We start from the raw sequence: 17,201 nt of genomic DNA, 5'->3' as shown, positions 1-17,201 counted from the left end.
ACTGACCTAGCTACCCAGGTGCCTTTAACATGACAGGTGCTTAAAGTCTTTTCTCCTTTTTCTAAAATGTCTTAATTTACTTGCATATTTTCCCTCCCAGATGGACTTCAGAATTAATGTGTTAAGCTCCATTAAAAATTAGAGGGAGAGGGAGATCCCTAGGTGGCTCAGTGGTTTAGCGCCTGCCTTTGGCCCAGGGCGCGATCCTCAGTCCCGGGTTCGAGTCCCCCATGGGGCTCCCAGCATGGAGCCTGCTTCTCCCTCCTCCTGTGTCTCTGCCTCTCTCTCTATGTCTATCATGAATAAATGAATAAATAAATCTTTAAAAAAATCTTGTTAGAATTTGTATTGAGGTGGTCTTAATCAATGTGGGAAAAACTAAGATCTTTACAGTGTTGAGTAGTTCCATCAAGGAACATACATCTTTCTTGATTTATTCACATCTTTTCTAGAGCTTTCAAAAAGATTTTTTTTATTTTTTAAATTTTTTTAATTTTTATTTATTTATGATAGTCACAGAGAGAGACAGAGGCAGAGACATAGGCGGAGGGAGAAGCAGGCTCCATGCACCGGGAGCCTGACGTGGGATTTGATCCCGGGTCTCCAGGATCGCGCCCTGGGCCAAAGGCAGGCGCCAAACCACTGCGCCACCCAGGGATCCCTAAAAAGATTTTTTTTTTTTTTTTTTTTTTTTTTTTTTTTAAATTTTTTTTTTTTTAATTTTTTTTTTTTTTAAATTTATTTATGATAGTCACAGAGAGAGAAAGAGTGAGAGGCAGAGACATAGGTAGAGGGAGAAGCAGGCTCCATGCACTGGGAGCCTGATGTGGGATTCGATCCCGGGTCTCCAGGATCGCGCCCTGGGCCAAAGGCAGGCGCCAAACCACTGCGCCACCCAGGGATCCCCCTAAAAAGATTTTTTAAAAAAGTAATTCTCACACATTTCCTATGTTTATTTTTTGATGTGTTATAGATTAGTGGACATTATGGATATAATTGTTTATATTGCATTTTTATTTATTTATTTTTTATATTGCATTTTAAGATCAGCATATAAAAATGCAATATAAAAAATAAATGCTGATCTTATAACCAACAATCAGTTTCATTATAAATATTAACCAGTTATTGGTAATGTATAGAAATTCTATTGATTTTTATATATTTTATAGCCTGCTGTCTTGTTGAGATCTCATTAAAACCAATAATTTTGTAGTTGAAACTCTTTGGCAAGATGCATATTGTTTGTTTTTAAAATTTTACTTATTTATTCATGAGAGACACAGAGAGAGAGGCAGAGACATAGGCAGAGGGAGAAGCAGGCTCCATGCAGGGAGCCCGATGCTGGACTCGATCCTGGACCCCGGGATCACGACCTGACCAAAGACGGATGCTCAACCACTGAGCTACCCATGTGCCCAAGACAAATATTGTTAGTAATAACAATTTTATAATAAAACTAGCAGTGACTATTGATTGAGCATTTACTATGTTTCAGGAACAGTTCCAAGCACCTGACATGCTTTGATTCGTAGAATCCTCACAACTCCAACAACATAGACATTGAAAACACACCATAGCAAATATTCATTCTATTTCTCCCACCTTAGGGGGAGAACACCCCTCTCTGCCCTCCCCGCCATTCTGACTTTCCTCCTCAGCTACTTTCCATTTTTCTCCACTGTAAACAAGACTTCTGGAATTACCTATTGTTGCTGTTTCCGATTCCTCCAATTCTCATTTTATTTTTTAAAGTAAGCTCTACACCCAACATAGGACTCGAACTCACCACCTGGAGATCAGGAATCACATGCTCTATTGACTAAGCCAGCCAGGTGCCCAGAAGTGTGATCATTTTTATTTTTGTAAAGATTTTACCCATTTATTCATGAGAGACACAGAGAGAGAGGCAGAGACACAGGCAGAGGGAGAAGCAGGCTCCATACAGGAAGCCTGACATGGGACTCGATCCCGGGGCTCCAGGATCACACCCAGGCTGCAGGTGGCGCTAAACCACTGCGCCACCGGGGCTGCCCGGATTCCCCTCGTTTTGATTAAAGCCCCAGGTCTCTTGAATCCACTTCAGTTGGATCTTGTGTCCCTTGTTTCACCAAAACTGAGGTTTTTTTTTTTTTTTTTTTTTTTTTAAGATTTTATTTATTTATTCATGAGAGACACACAGAGAGAAGCAGAGACACAGGAAGAGGGAGAAGCAGGCTCCCTGAGGGGAGCTTCATGTGGGACTCGATCCTGGGACTCTGGGATGATGCCCTGAATCGAAGGCAGATGCTCAACTGCTGAGCCAACCAGGTGCCCACCAAAACTGCTTTTATCAAGACCACAGAGACCGCAACGTTGCCAGTTCCAGTGGGCACCTCTCATACCGCTTGATTCAATAGTATTTGACAGTGGCCATTGACTCCCTTCCTTGGAGCACTTTCTTCTTTTGGCTTCCAGACTCCATATATACCTGACTCTCTTCCTCAGACTCCTTCAAGTCTATGTTGAGTGTCAGTCCTTGGACCTCTTTTGCAACATCTCCATCTCCTCCCTTGGTGAGCTCATCCAGCTTCTTTGCTTTAAGATCATAGCTTTGCTGGTGACTTCTGAATTCCGATCTCCAGCCCAGAACTCCTTCCTAGACCGCAGGCTCCCATCTAACAATTTCCCTGAAATCTCCACTGAAACCTGATGAGCTTCCCAGTCTCAGCACGAGGATAGCTAAGCTCCTGCTAGCACCCAGATCTGGCTCCTGGCACACCTCTGATTGCTCTGAGGGTCTCTGCCCCTTGGCTCTCCCTGCATGCCCCGTACACACCAGGCTTGCTCAAGGGACCCTGGCCAGGCCCTGGAATACTCTTTCCCCACCTCTGTGTGGCTTGCTCTACTTTCCCTTTCCTTCAGATATTTTTCCTTTCAGAAGATCCCTGATGCCTTCCCTGGCCAAACTCCCAACACCCACCTGCCTTGGAACACCACTCTTCTTCTTTTTTTTTTTTAAGATTTTATTTATTTATTCATGAGAGACACACACACACACACACACACAAAGAGGCAGAGACACAGGCAGAGGGAGAAGCAGGCTCCACGCAGGGAGCCCAATGTGGAACTCGATCCCAGGTCTCCAGGATCAGGCCCTGGGCTGAAGGCGGCGCTAAACCCGCTGGGCCACCCGGGCTGCCCGGAACACCACACTTCTTATCCACAAATTGTTTTCCTCTTTAGCACTGATAACCTGTGTATTTTACTTTATTGTCTACTTCCCTCACTGGATTGTAGCTCCATGAGGACAGGGAAGGGTGTTTTGTTCACTTCTGTATTTACACATGGAAGGTGCTCTCTGAATCTTTACTGAACTAAGGAATGAAGCACAGGTAATTGGATGAGTTTTCCAAAGTCACACAGCTAGGAGAGTTGCAGTTTAGCTGTAGTGCCTGAAATTAAAAAAAAAATTTTTTTTAAAGATCTTATTTTTTTATTCATCAGAGACACACACAGAGAAAGAGAGAGAGAGAGAGAGAGAGAGGCAGAGACACAGGCAGAGGGAGAATCAGGCTCCATGCAGGGAGCCTGAGGTGGGACTTGATCCCCGGTCTCCAGGATCATGCCCTGGGCTGAAGGCAGCCGCTAAACCGCTGAAACACCCAGGGATCCCTATTTGAAAAAAATTTTTTTTAAGTTTATTTATTTTTTAGTAATCTCTACCCCCAACATGGGGCTCTTGAACTCACAACCCTGAGATCAAGACTTGCATGTTTTTCTGACTGAGCCAGCCAGGCATCCCCTCCAGAGCCAGAACTCTTAACCGTGGTGCACTCTTACTCAAGGTGCGCCAGGTACCACCTCTGGGGCAACAGGGGAGAGCATGGCAGACTCTGTTCTTGTAGCACATCTGAGTGGAGGTGGTCGATAAAAAAGCAAACAATGTCATTTCAGATTCTGATTTCAGGCATTTGGGCAGATGGACAGAGAAAAGCCTGGCAAGCCCAGGCCCACGTAGGCCCACATGAGCCGATGAGGCTAGATGTTGGGTGCCTTTGGATATTTTTTTAAGTGGGAGAATGACCTGGAATGTTTTAGAAGTGATTCCCCGGGGGCTGTGTGAAGGGGCCAGAGGGAGTCAGAGCAGGTGAAGGCGGGCTGCTGTGAGGTGTTGCTTGGGTCCAGGCAGAAGGCAGTATCCTACCACCCAACCTGCTTAGACCAGGATGGCAGAGGTGTTAAGTACAAAGTTTTAGAGATAGTTATTCGGATTAAGAGTCAACAGGGGGGGATCCCTGGGTGGCGCAGTGGTTTGGCGCCTGCCTTTGGCCCAGGGCGCGATCCTGGAGACCCGGGATCGAATCCTACATCGGGCTCCCGGTGCATGGAGCCTGCTTCTCCCTCTGCCTGTGTCTCTGCCTCTCTCTCTCTCTGTATGACTATCATAAATAAATTAAAAAAAAAAAAAAAAAAAAAAAAGAGTCAACAGGGGGATCCCTGGGTGGCGCAGCGGTTTGGCGCCTGCCTTTGGCCCAGGGCATGGTCCTGGAGACCTGGGATCGAATCCCACATCGGGCTCCTGGTGCATGGAGCCTGCTTCTCCCTCTGCCTATGTCTCTGCCTCTCTCTCTCTCTCTCTCTGTGACTATCATAAAAAAAAAAAAAAAAAAAAAGAGACATATCTTAAAAAGAAAAAAAGAGTCAACAGGGAATAATGGAGGTGGGGGGGAATGGAAGGAACTAAAGGAGGTTGCTCGAGAATGAACAGGTGGTGAAAAATGCAGAGGGACTTATGATTTCTATAGTCTGCTCCCCTACCCCGTTCCCAGTTTTTTTTCTGATGTTTCCACTATCCAGACTTTCCTTACCTTCTAGCACTCCCAGCAACATCAGTGACTCTTCGATCAGAGCATGGGAATAGAACAGAGCCCTAGATTTAGTCCACTGGTAAACAAATCCCATGTCCTCCGTTAACCGTGTGGCCATGGACAAGTTTCTTCATGGGTAAAATCGGGTAAGGGCACCCACCTCATGGGGTTGCGAAGCTTGAGTCGGAGCTTATCTTTTATATCCTCAGCATCTAGCAGATCCTTGGTAGGTTCAAATTTGCACATTTGAATTTATTTCCTCTCAGATCCTCAGCTGTCAAGATGAGGAGGGAACAGCATTTTTCAACACTCACTCACCTGGGCCCAGTGAGACGGACTCCCTCCGTTTGCTTGAGAACAAGGTTTCCAAATTCCTCCCTGAAAGTTTTAAAGTATTCCTGATTTTCCAAGACCTATGTACGTAGTTATCTTACCCTATAACGTTGTATGGTTTTTCTCCTGTGAGCTTTAGACCAGTGGCTGTTTGCCTCAGTTCCTTTAGTATTCAGAAGTGGGTGAACGAACCTTGTTGATGTTGATCGTGGAATTAGGCCACAGCTCCCACACACCACTTGGGCCCAAATCCAATGTGTAGGGCTGTCAAATACCAATTCCAAAGCATAGCGGGGAAGGGAATCATCAGCCTAGGGGTCCATATCACTTCCATCCAAGAGTCCTAGAGTATTGAGACAAGCTCATCATGGTGGCCAGACATTTGCGTATGGAGAGCACCAACTTCATCTATTTTGAAGAAAATACCTGCCTCATCTTGTCATGTACAACTATGTATCAGTACCTCAACAGTGTGCAAAGTGCCCCTAACTTGTGCAACAGAACTGATTACCATAACCACTTCATGAGGACACTTTGACAAAAATAGAAACATGCTTTTTTAGTTCACGAAGAGCAAAATTTAGTAGATTCTGAGTTAATTCAAAGGATGGCATTTCCTATTTGTAAACATACTAGCAAATTTCTCCTGCCCTATTGGAGATGCCCACTTTCCCCAGTAATTCTTCATGAATAGGCCCTACCATCTGCCCCTCTGCACTGCAAAAACCAAACTGGGGAAAATTCATTAAAAACTGGCTTCTTGGGGGCAGCCTGGCTGGATCAGTGGAGCACGGGACTCCTGGTCTCACTCTTGGGCTTGAGCTCTACGGTGAGGGTAGAACTTAAAGAAATAATAATAATCTGACTTTTTGCAGCTTGTATCATACTGTTACTCTGCTCAATACCAAGTAATACCAGCGCCTGCCTAAAGCTTCTGCAAAGGATTGCACTAAAAACTATGATCCCATGTCAAGACATTAGAATCAGGCTCTCTCATTAAGTGATTTCTGTATTTCTCTCATTAAGTGATTTTTGATGGATCAATATAAAAATGAAATTGTTAAAAATGAGCTCGAGAGCAGGAAGAATCGAAGTCCAGCATCCTACCTATAGACTGGGAGTGCTCAGCAGCTTCACGCATTCAAATGTTACAAGGAACGTCAGTACATTAGGGATGTGTTATAGGCTTTAGAAGGCTTATTACCCTCATCTCCCACTCATCATTCCAATGCTGAATAAAACAGTGCTAAGAATCAACCATTGGTGCTTGATTAATAACTTCAGGGTTAATACACAGCATCTTGAAAAGAGCCAGATCTCCAATGCACTCACTTTTGAGCTTAAGACTGTTACATTTGCATTTAAATTACCATTAAGGGCAGCCCTGGTGGCCCAGCGGTTTAGCTCCGCCCTCAGCCTGGGGATGATCCTGGAGACCCATGTTGGGCTCCCTGCAGGCTTGCTTTTCCCTCTGCCTTTCTCTGCCTCTGTCATGAATAAATAAAATCTTAAAAAAAAAAAAAGTTACTATTAAACATTCAAAGTTTAATAACATAGTAATGTTTATAAAAATGTACTTTTGCTACTTATGAAGATTCAACTATTTCCAGGTGATTCTGTTAGCCAGCTGGGTTTGTGAAATATTGGTTTAGAATACAACATATCCAAAGAGTTGAGATTTACTCCACAAATTTTACTTTTAAAAGTTCTTAAGTAATCTCTATCTGCAATGTGGGGCTCGAACTCATGACCCCGAGATCAAGGGTGTCCCCATGCTCTGAATAGAGCCGGCCAGGTGCCTCTACTCTGGGCACATTTTGTCAGGAGGAAAACCAGCAACTTTGTTTCCTTCCCATACAAAACTTCTCAGCAGCCCTGTCTCAGATATAAAGTGACAAAACACTTGATAACACTCAAATTATTTTTAATACGAAAATTTCAAGTGACTTAACTTCACAGCTAAGGTGGATAATAAAGACCAAAAGCAGGTATAGTTTAATGTATTTTAATAGCAAACTTACAGGAACAGCACAGAAGACAGACAACATTAAAAACATGTACTTGCATGTAGGACAACTCAGTTAGAAAAGTATAGTGAATGGATGGAATCTACTGTATGATAAAAATGCTACAAACACCATTTAGTTGCCATCAATAAGAAATTTACTTGTTTTAAAAAAATCCAAATGCTGGCATTGTCCAGAAAAATTTAACAGGTTTATTTATAATTGTTATAAAGTTGAACTGCTGAAACGTGTTCACTGAAACATTTTGACTTGCATTAATGCTTTATGTCCCCGCATTTATATTAAAAATCCACACACAAATGAAAATGGAAAAACTGCCAATACCTGATTTCTGTCCCCTATTTTTCCACTTGCAATCATATACTTAGGTACCTTTTGACCCCATGGAAAAAAAATATCTAACGTTCAGAGAACTACCAATAACAGGAAGAAGAGGAAAAAAAAAAAATTTTTTTTTTTTTTTTAAAGAATGAAATGTTTTCCATCATAGTGGATTCTTAAGCACGTTCTCCACGTATGCGGCGTGCTAGCTGGATGTCTTTTGGCATAATTGTGACACGTTTGGCATGGATAGCACACAGGTTGGTGTCTTCAAAGAGGCCCACCAGATAGGCCTCACTTGCCTCCTGCAAAGAACAGAGAAAAAGATATTATTAATGGTGTAATTACCAACAGTATAGATGCCTCTGCATCAGTTATAAAATGATGAGGTTTTGGGTCACCGGGGTGGCTCAGTGGCTGAGTGTCTGCTTTTAGCTTGGAGCGTGATCCCGGGTCTAGGGATCAAGTCCCACATTGGGGGCTCCCTGTGAGGAGCCTGCTTCTCCCTCTGCCAATGTCTCTGCCTCTCTGTGTCTCTCGCAAATAAATAAATAAATAAATAAATAAATAAATAAGTAAATAAATAAATAAATAAATTTTTTAAAAAGATGAAGTTTCTGAACCCTCTGAAAACCTACTTCAGGTGATGTTGACTATTTTACCAAATGCTTCTACTCAAACACCAGTGGGACAAAGTTGAAAGGCAGTTTACAACAGTGGAAAGCTCCAGTTTGGAAATCTTTATCCAATTACACAAAAGTCAAATTACTTCATTATTAAGAAAGTTGTTTTTTTCCTAATGTTTAATATGCAATTTCTTATAAACTGAAATGTCCTAACGACCTACAACTGAATCCAAGAAATCCCATCTCAACTCTAACATTCTCATCCTTTCAATGATAAATCGAATCATGTATCCAATCCAAAATAACACTCCCTTACCAGTGACCTCCTTATTCTGAATCCCATTCACACTCCCGTACCTGCCTGAACCTCTGCCTTGCCAATAATCCACAGGCTCCCACGACATGGCCCCATCTACCCTTCCTTTTACACTTGTTTGATCACATGAGGACTACGGGTCCCAGAATATACTAGATCAGATCAGTGTCTTATTCCTTACAGATTGGACCTATTTGGCCTAGACATGCCCCCTTCAAAGGGTGCCTTCCTCTGCATCCCAATCTCTAATAACTTTTTACCTTCTAGTATTAATATTGGTCCCTTTAGTTTTTTCCATTACATTTCAAGATTCTTTGAAGGCATCCTCTTAGCCCCTACCAGCATTCACGAAACCACCAGCTGTAGGGTCTGTCCACGGACATTTGGCAGGTGAAGAGGAAAAAGAGGGGCTTCTACTTATAATTAACTCAACTCAAATTGTTAGTCTCTCTTACAGCTGTGAAAAGCTGAAGCACCCTTTACTAGAAGCTGTAACATCTGCTTACTCATTCTGGAATGAAGAAACTGGGTTCCTAGCCCAGTCCTCAGCCCAACTGTTTTAGTGGACAAAGAGCATGAAATGAGAGGTTATCTGGCCCTGTCTCCTCCTCCAACAGGGAAGTTACTTCTCTGTTGAAGATACTTAGAAAAAAGCAGATTTTTATACTTGCTATTTTTATCCTAATAAAACTTTTCCATTTTGGAATCCTTAGGCAATGATAAAACTAAAAACAACACATATCAAATACTTGAACAATTTAAGCCAGGTATGCTAATGATATACAAGACGTGTAGATAGGAACAGGCAGATTTGCTTTTTACAAAAAAACCCCTGAGATTTGCTTTTCATAGCATTAACACAGCAACAATTATTTCAAATGGTTTAACTCCTTGGTACTCACTGGCCTCTACACCTGCCACCTTTTAATGCCAATTACTTAATAGAGTCTTATATATAATAGTATTTGTGTGTGTGTGTGTGTGTGTGTGTGTGTGTATATATATATATATATACACATATATATATTTTTAAGAGAGTATGGGAGCAGGGTGAGGGGTAGAGAGATTCAACAGTCTCATTTTGTACTCAGAATGCCTTGCTCTGGGTAGATATTCAACATAGTTTTTTCCCCCCTTAAATCTAACTCTAAGTTTGCAGCATTTCCATGCAAACATTCCAAAGGATGTTTATTAAAAGCAGAACACCTTATCCAGGGACTCATTCTTAAATATAGCATACTGCAGCCTACTCTTACAGGTTCACAACAGACATCAGATCCTACGACTGATGTTCCTCAGGAAAGATATGGGTTAAAAAAAAAAAAAAAAAAAAAGATACGGGTTTAGTCTTGTTTCACCCAGCCTCATCTCACGACTGTGCACATCTGGAATGCTTTTGCAAAATGGAGCACTATGAGCTGCTCTATTTATGGACAAGCCAACCACAGGCCCCATGATCCTGAGACCTTTTAAGACCATGATCTATAGGCACCTGGTCCTGGTCTGATGTGGCATGTAGCAGCCTGCAGCTCTCACTACCATCCTAGAACCTGGCTACTGGTGGTTTTACAAGCGTGTGCCTGGTCAGTTCTAGGGGAGTATTCGGTACTCACAGGGGGATTGGATCATGACCCATATTTCTAATTCTGTCACACAGGTCCTAAAGTCTCCTAAACACTAAGGCTGTAATGGGAATTAGAGAACGCCACGTAAACTTATAGCCACCCCCCAAAACACCATAATTTTAAGATAACGGTTAAAAAACATCTCCCAATTGGAAGTAAATACTAATTTATGACATTTTGAGTATATTCAAGGTCTGGTTCTTCCACCATTTCAAAACATCAAGGTCTGAGTTTTTCACACAAGGACACCTTAGTCCAAACTCTCAGATGTTAAAGGCAAAGGCTGAATTTTAAGTTTGTCAACTTCTGATTATCATACAGACTAATTTCTCTCCCCCATTCCTGTACTTCGCCCCCTTCTGAAACTTGTAAACTGTATAATTCTCAAGCCAAACATTCACTGACTTCTGGAGTTTTATTTAATGGCTCTCTATTACCTTATTTCCATTAACAAATTCTCCATCTCCACATCTTAAAGAGACCTGAGATGTATAAAAAGAGCAAACACGTAAAAAGCTGCAAACCAAGGTTCCTCTTTCCAATAAAGAACTTTGGAACTGCCAGAGTACCTTGGGGAGCAGAGGCAAACATTTTACTTAAAACCCACACTATCACACTCACTAATGTAAAACACACCCATAATCACATTGACGATGTAAATTTACATCGTGAATTAAGACAATAGTCCTCTACCCAGATTGTTTAGTCACTTCAATTTATAAGGCCCCATCACTGACAGGTAAACTGAAACATGTGGGACTTCTAAGTATAGCATGTTCTTGAAGGAGAGTCAGGCTAACTAGAAAACAAAACTAGCAGCTCTGTACCAAATGCTTGTCAAGCTCAGTGATGTCTCCACAGTTAAAAATACAGTGGAAGAAATGTGATTTGTAATTGTAGTAATCTATGAGACTTCAGGATATTAAAACAGAAAATAGTTAAGTAACTACTGGAAAATTTTAGTAGTTTGAAATTTCATTAATTTCCATTCATTGAGAATTTAATGGATGCCTACTCCTGGAATGCACCAATCAAAAGAGGCTCAGACTAACCATAGAAACAGCTCAACCAATTACACTTCAGTGGAGAATCCACCTATCCAATCTTCCTCAGAGAGCAACAGCTCAGCACAGCAACAGCAGCCTTGAGAATCCTCCAATGGAGTGTATATGTAGACTGTGGACCCTCTCCCCACCAGAGATTCCAGTGCAGGTCCGCAGTGCCTAGCAATCTGCATTTGTAATCACTTTCATCCCACTGCTCTGATGGACGTGGCAGCCTTCCCATCCATACCTTGAAAGTTCACTGATCTAAAGAATGCCAAGCACTACATAAAATAGGTTACACTTTACTAACTTATGACGTTAAATATATCCTTTCAGCCAATCAAGTTATCTTCCTTGTGGGCATTTTTAATCTTGGCTCAAAACACAAATATTTCAGATACATAATTACCTCTAAAACTATTTCTCAGAGTTCTGATGCACAGGTGCTAAGATTAAACTCAAAAGCTTCCCATTTAAGTGGAAATCCATAATCCTCTTTAGCTAACTACAAGTCTTGAAATCCCTGTCCCTTAACACATACCACTTAATCTTTCAGCAAACCTTTTCTTCCTATCGCCAATCCAATCCTAACTACCCCTGTGCTTCCTCTGACCTCATACACAATTCTTTAATACAGCCTATGCCCATCCCAGACACTGCTCTCTCTCCTTGCACCTGCTCCCTCGGAGCCAGTTAAGACATTCATCCTACATTCCTTTTCCAGTGGTCACTGTTTAGAGCTGATTACCAATACAGACCTTTAGTCTCATTGTCTTTGTACCATCCTGCAGCACGATGAACAAGAGGGTTCTTTCCCCCTTTAAGCATTGTTCTCAAAGCAACGTTTAAAACTTAAAAAAAAAAAAAGGCATATAAGAACGTGCACTTGGCTTTGGCATCAAACGGGTTCATTATTAGGACTCTGGGACCCAAATGGGATCAAATGACATTTCTGTATATATGACCTTGAACAATGTAGTCTTTCTGATACCTCAACAGTGAAGTACAGGTATTACCTTACAGGCCTCTGATAATTAAATTATATAAGCAACATAAAGATTTAGAATTGTTCTTGGTACCCAGCAGAGCCTTTCTCACCCACCATTTTACCTGCAAAGCACCAATAGCTGCACTCTGGAAGCGCAGATCTGTTTTGAAGTCCTGAGCAATTTCTCGCACCAGACGCTGGAAAGGAAGTTTGCGGATCAGAAGTTCAGTGGACTTCTGATAACGTCTAATTTCACGGAGTGCCACAGTACCAGGCCTTCAAACAAAACAACACAACAAAAAACCCACGTTAAAGTAATGGTTACCAAAACATATAAAAAACGTAAAAGGATAAGTGGTTAGCTTTAAAGAAATGCAGTTAATATCCAAAAAATAGACCCTCCATGTTTTCTTTAGCTTCTATAAAAGTTTCACTTATCAATTTATATAATATGATGTGAATATTCAAGCCTATCAAGAGTAACGGTACCTTTAAACCAAAAAGTATGGTATTAAAGTAGAGTCTGGGCAGGGAATTCATTCAAGTCCCATTCATCTTCATCTATAACAGATATGGCAGTAACTTCTGTTATCGTTATTTGGGAGAGTGTTGCGCCATTAACAAAGTCTCAACTCATACTCTTCTCAATTTGGCATCACACTCACTCCCACCCGCACCCTCAATTCTTCTGAAAGACCTACCAACACCACCCAATGAACCTCGTTTAAAAATACTATTGTAGGGGATCCCTGGGTGGCTCAGCAGTTTGGAGCCTGCCTTTGGCCCAGGGCGCGATCCTAGAGTCCTGGGATTGAGTCCGGTGTCGGGCTCCAGGCATGGAGCCTGCTTCTCCCTCTGCCTGTGTCTCTGCCTCTCTCTCTCTCTCTCATAAATAAATAAATAAATCTTAAAAATAAAAATACTATTGTGGTCTATTTATTTAAGTTGGATTCCCCAGAGTGCGTTTATTAGACTACTACTCATCACTCGGGAATGATCCCACCTGAGTACTCATGATTGTGCAGTGTATCTTCCACGTGGAAGACTGAGTGTTTTTGTTTTTACTAAGTAACTGTTGGCAAAAAAAAAAAAAAAAAAAAAAAAAAGTATCTCAAGTCTGACTTATTTTCTTCCATCGAAGGAGCTTTTTAGAGTAACTATAAAGTCATTCAAAGAGATTAAGTATGGACAACTTCTGCCCTCTAATGGCAGATGCTCTTAACAGCACTGTTTAGGGTAGTTCAAAACCCACACTGTGCTAATAACAAGGAAATAAACCAATTCAAGTAAACGAGGGATGAGAACTTTACTCAAATAAGACGTCCCCCATCTTGGTTACTGGGAAAATAAAATTAATATTAAAACCTGTCGTTTCACTAAAAGTGACAGTGTCCTCAGAAATGTTTATTTAAAACACTTTACGATTTAAAAAATATATACCACTAACATAACAAACGAAATAAAATGTTACTCTATCCCACGAACGTTATTAGTGATTCAATAGGTCTCCTTTCGGCAGTTTCAAAATAAAACGTTCCTAAAACCCAACACTAAATTCACACACACACACACACTTTTTCTTCCAAGTTTTAACAAATACTCAAAGGGGGAAAGACATTAGTTTCCCTCAAGCAAGAAGTTTGATTATACACCCTTGTGTTATATTATATAAATACTGCTTCCGTGGACAGACTTTGTCCCACTATTTCCTTTTTTTAAAAAATACCTGTAACGATGAGGTTTCTTCACCCCTCCAGTAGAGGGCGCACTCTTGCGAGCGGCTTTTGTAGCCAGTTGCTTCCTCGGTGCTTTACCACCGGTCGATTTGCGGGCAGTCTGCTTTGTACGAGCCATGGTACAGAGACCTCCTTACTTACCTACCAGCATTAAAAAACGAAAATCATGTCTCCGACTACCAAACACCCAAGTTTCCTGCCACAAGCGCCCCCCCATCTGGAAATTACCAGTACCACCCCCCCCAAAACCCAAACAAAACCCAACAATGTCCGTAACGTTATGTAATTCGAAAGGGTGCAGATTACGTCTACCACCCAAATAGGACTTCTTGAAACAAACTGTAGTACCAGAAGATTGTTAGCATTAAGGCCAATCATCTCTCAAAATGCCAAATCTGAGTGACAAACGGCAAAACAAAAAAGACCCCAAACTGCCTCTGCTTCAATGTCTTCAATTAAATCAGAAATTAGAAATGTCTGTAAACACCCAATCCACCGACAAGTCAAAAAACAACGAAGCCACAAACCACAGAAAGGTCGAGTCAAATTTCGGGGGGAGGGGGTTTTCCAGGTCCCCCCACCCCCCGCGGCCGCCCCCCGGCGCGCCCGGCAGCGCGCAGACCGCTGTAAATATCCGCAAACAGCCCCGCTTTCCGTCTGTACGGCTCCCGGGGCGCCGCGGGCCGCCCGCCCGGCCCGGCCCCGCTCCAGCCCGCGGGGGCTCCGCCGCGACCTCCCCCGAGGGCTCGCCGGCCCCGCCGGCCCGGCCCGCCGAAACTTTGGGGCCCGGCCCCGGCCCGCCGCCCGCGCGGCTCCCCAGCCCGGCAAGATGGAAACAATCGCGCCGCCGAGCCCATTCCTCCCGAACGCACCGCACACCGAAACGCTCCAAAATGCCCCGATCCCCTGCCACGTGCCGCCCTCCAAAATGCAAAAGTTTTTTTTTGCATTTCAAATGCATCAAGTTTCCGCTTCTCCAAAAAAGGAGAGAAAAATGTCCCTCTGCGAAAAACGTTCCCCCGTCCGTGAAACGGGGAAGAGAGAAACGGGGGAGAAAATATGGTCGGTGACCAGAGAAGAGAGACAAGATGGTGAAGCTCAGCAACAACTGTGGGGAGGCAGCGAGAAGCGAGTTACCCCGGGGTGGGAAGCGGCGGCGATTTCCAGCCCTTTCCCGCCCGAAAACCGCGGCCCGGGGCCCGGGGGCGGCAGTTAAGGGGCCCGCGCGGATCGTGGTGAGGGTCTGGGGTCCCGGGAAGGGGCAGCGGGCGGCATTTCGCCGAAGAAAGAGGCGCCGGGGGCGCGGGGCGGAGGGAGAGCGGCTCGGCGCCGCGGCGGAGGCTGCTGTGGGGCTTAGGCGGCGAGAGCCGGGGAGAGCCGCCGCCGCCGCCGCCTCGGGGCCACGGAAACTCGCTCCTCACCTCCATTTCTGGGCCAAAAAGTTTGCGGGCCGAGCCCGGGGGGGCCGCGGGGCCGCCCCCGCCGCGCCAGGGCCCGACCCGCGGCGGGCGGCGAGCGGGGCTCGGTCCCGGGGAGGCGGGCGGACGGGGAAACTTACCCCCCTTCTCCTTCGGCTGGAGCTCGGCGAGCTAGAGGCGGCGCTGGCGTTGGCGAGCGACGGCGGCGCGGCGGCGGCTGCGAACACAATTGAAAGATGGCTGACACCGAGGCTATCCCCCAACACACGCCGCCCCGCCCCCGCGCCGCGCGCCAGCCAATCACAAACAATGGAGGGAAGGCTCGGCCCCGCCCCCGGCCCCCGCTCGCGCCCCGCCCCCGCCCCTCCCCCCGCGCGCCCGTTCGCTGGCGCGCGCTCGCCCCTCCCCCGCGCGCCGCCCGCTCCCTCCCCCCCGGCCGCCTCGCGCCGAGTGTGTACAAACACAAAAGACGTGCCGGAGGGCCGACGGCTCCCGCCGCGACGGCCGCCCGCCCGCCCGCCAGCCCGCCTGCCAGCCCGCCCGCGCACCCCCGGCCGGGCTCCAGCGTCCGGCCCGCTGCCCCCCCCGCGCCCCCCCGCGCCCACGTCATCCTCGCCCGGAGCCCGGGGTCGGGGCGCCCAGGGCGGTGGGGGAGGGGCGGCGGCCCGGGCGCGGCCGGTGAACGCCTGGCCTGCGGGCGGCGGCGGGGGAGGGCTGGGGTGGGGAGCGGGGGCGGCCCGGGCGGCGGCGGCGGCGGCGGCGGCTGGGGGGTGCGGGCCCGAGGCCGCGGCCGGCCGGGGGCGGCCCCGGGGGAGGCGGCCCGCCCGCGCGCAACTTTCCCCGCAGGTGGCGGCGCGGGGCCGGGGCCGGACGCCTGACGCAAGATGGCTGTGCTCGGCGCGCCCGACAACAATGCGCCGCCGCCGCCGCCGCCGCCGCCGCCCGGGCCGCCGCCGCCGGCCGCCGCCGCCGCGCCAGCCCAGCGCCGGGACCGCCGGGGCCTCCGGGGCCGCGGCGCCCGCCCGCCTCACCCGCGGCCGGGGCGGCGCTGGGGTCTGGCCGGTTCCCGTCCTCGGGGCGCCGGCAGGGTGGGCGCCCGGCCCCGGGATGGTCCCGCCGCGGTGCGCGGCTCCGGGGACGGCGGGGGCGCTGCGGGGCGCTCACGGCGCCGGCATCTCAGCCGCGGACGGCGTCCCGAGCGGTCGGACGGGGGAAGAGTCGCCCAAGGTCACTTGAGTCGGGGGCCGGCCCGGGAGCCGCCGCGGGGCTCCGCGCCTCCGGCGTCCGCCCTGACTCCCTGGGCCCGGGCCGCCTGCAGCCGCCCCGGAGCGGGGAGCCCCGTAGGCTCGGGGCCGGCCGAGCTGCCCGCCCGGACTTGTGTCATCCGCGCCCACGAGACTTGGCTTGTCGTGCTTTGTTGGTGTTTGCTTTTGTTTTGTTTTCAGGAAACCAAAATGTTTGTAGTTGGACTTATCCGGGAAAGCTGTCCTACCTCAATTACATTCGTTGTATCTTCGAGAAATGTAAAGTGACCTGGGTAGAAATGCTCCCTCGGCGTGCTAGATTTTTCCATAGTTTCTGTTTTTTGGCTTTGAAAGAGATTTCTAAGGAAGGGAAAGCCTACGGCCGGCGAGAGAGTTCTGGCCTCGGATTATCTGAAGCAACTCAGGTGTGCGGCTATAAAATGGAAGGAATATTTATCCCTTGAAGACAGACCAAGGGCTCTTTCTAGTGGTGGGACGCCGCGCCCTGGCTGGGCGTCTGCTTATTTACCTAGTGAACTCGGGAAATCTCAGTGAGTGAATATTTCTTTATTTACGATAGGCACACAGCGAGAGAGAGAGAGAGAGGCAGAGACACAGGCGGAGGGAGAAGCAGGCTCCATGCACCGGGAGCCCGATGTGGGATTCGATCC

At 46.6% G+C, this 17,201-nt stretch overlaps 1 protein-coding gene across 1 annotated transcript; it reads right to left on the bottom strand.

Annotated features, from left to right (window-relative positions):
• Window positions 1–7,172: 7,172 nt before the first annotated feature.
• Window positions 7,173–15,575, bottom strand: LOC121500042 (histone H3.3A). The gene is made up of 4 exons (XM_041771455.1): window positions 15,427–15,575; window positions 13,859–14,009; window positions 12,255–12,408; window positions 7,173–7,836 (listed from the first exon to the last, which is right to left on the bottom strand). The coding sequence occupies exons 2-4, from the start codon at window positions 13,984–13,986 to the stop codon at window positions 7,708–7,710; spliced, it is 411 nt and encodes a 136-aa protein (XP_041627389.1). The 5' UTR covers window positions 13,987–14,009; window positions 15,427–15,575; the 3' UTR covers window positions 7,173–7,707.
• Between the last annotated feature and the right edge of the window lie 1,626 nt (window positions 15,576–17,201).

Source organism: Vulpes lagopus, chromosome 1 (assembly GCF_018345385.1).
Source record: "Vulpes lagopus strain Blue_001 chromosome 1, ASM1834538v1, whole genome shotgun sequence".
Taxonomy (NCBI): domain Eukaryota; kingdom Metazoa; phylum Chordata; class Mammalia; order Carnivora; family Canidae; genus Vulpes; species Vulpes lagopus.
The sequence above is the reverse complement of the archived record's forward strand: the minus strand, read 5'-3'. Positions and strand labels throughout refer to the sequence as shown.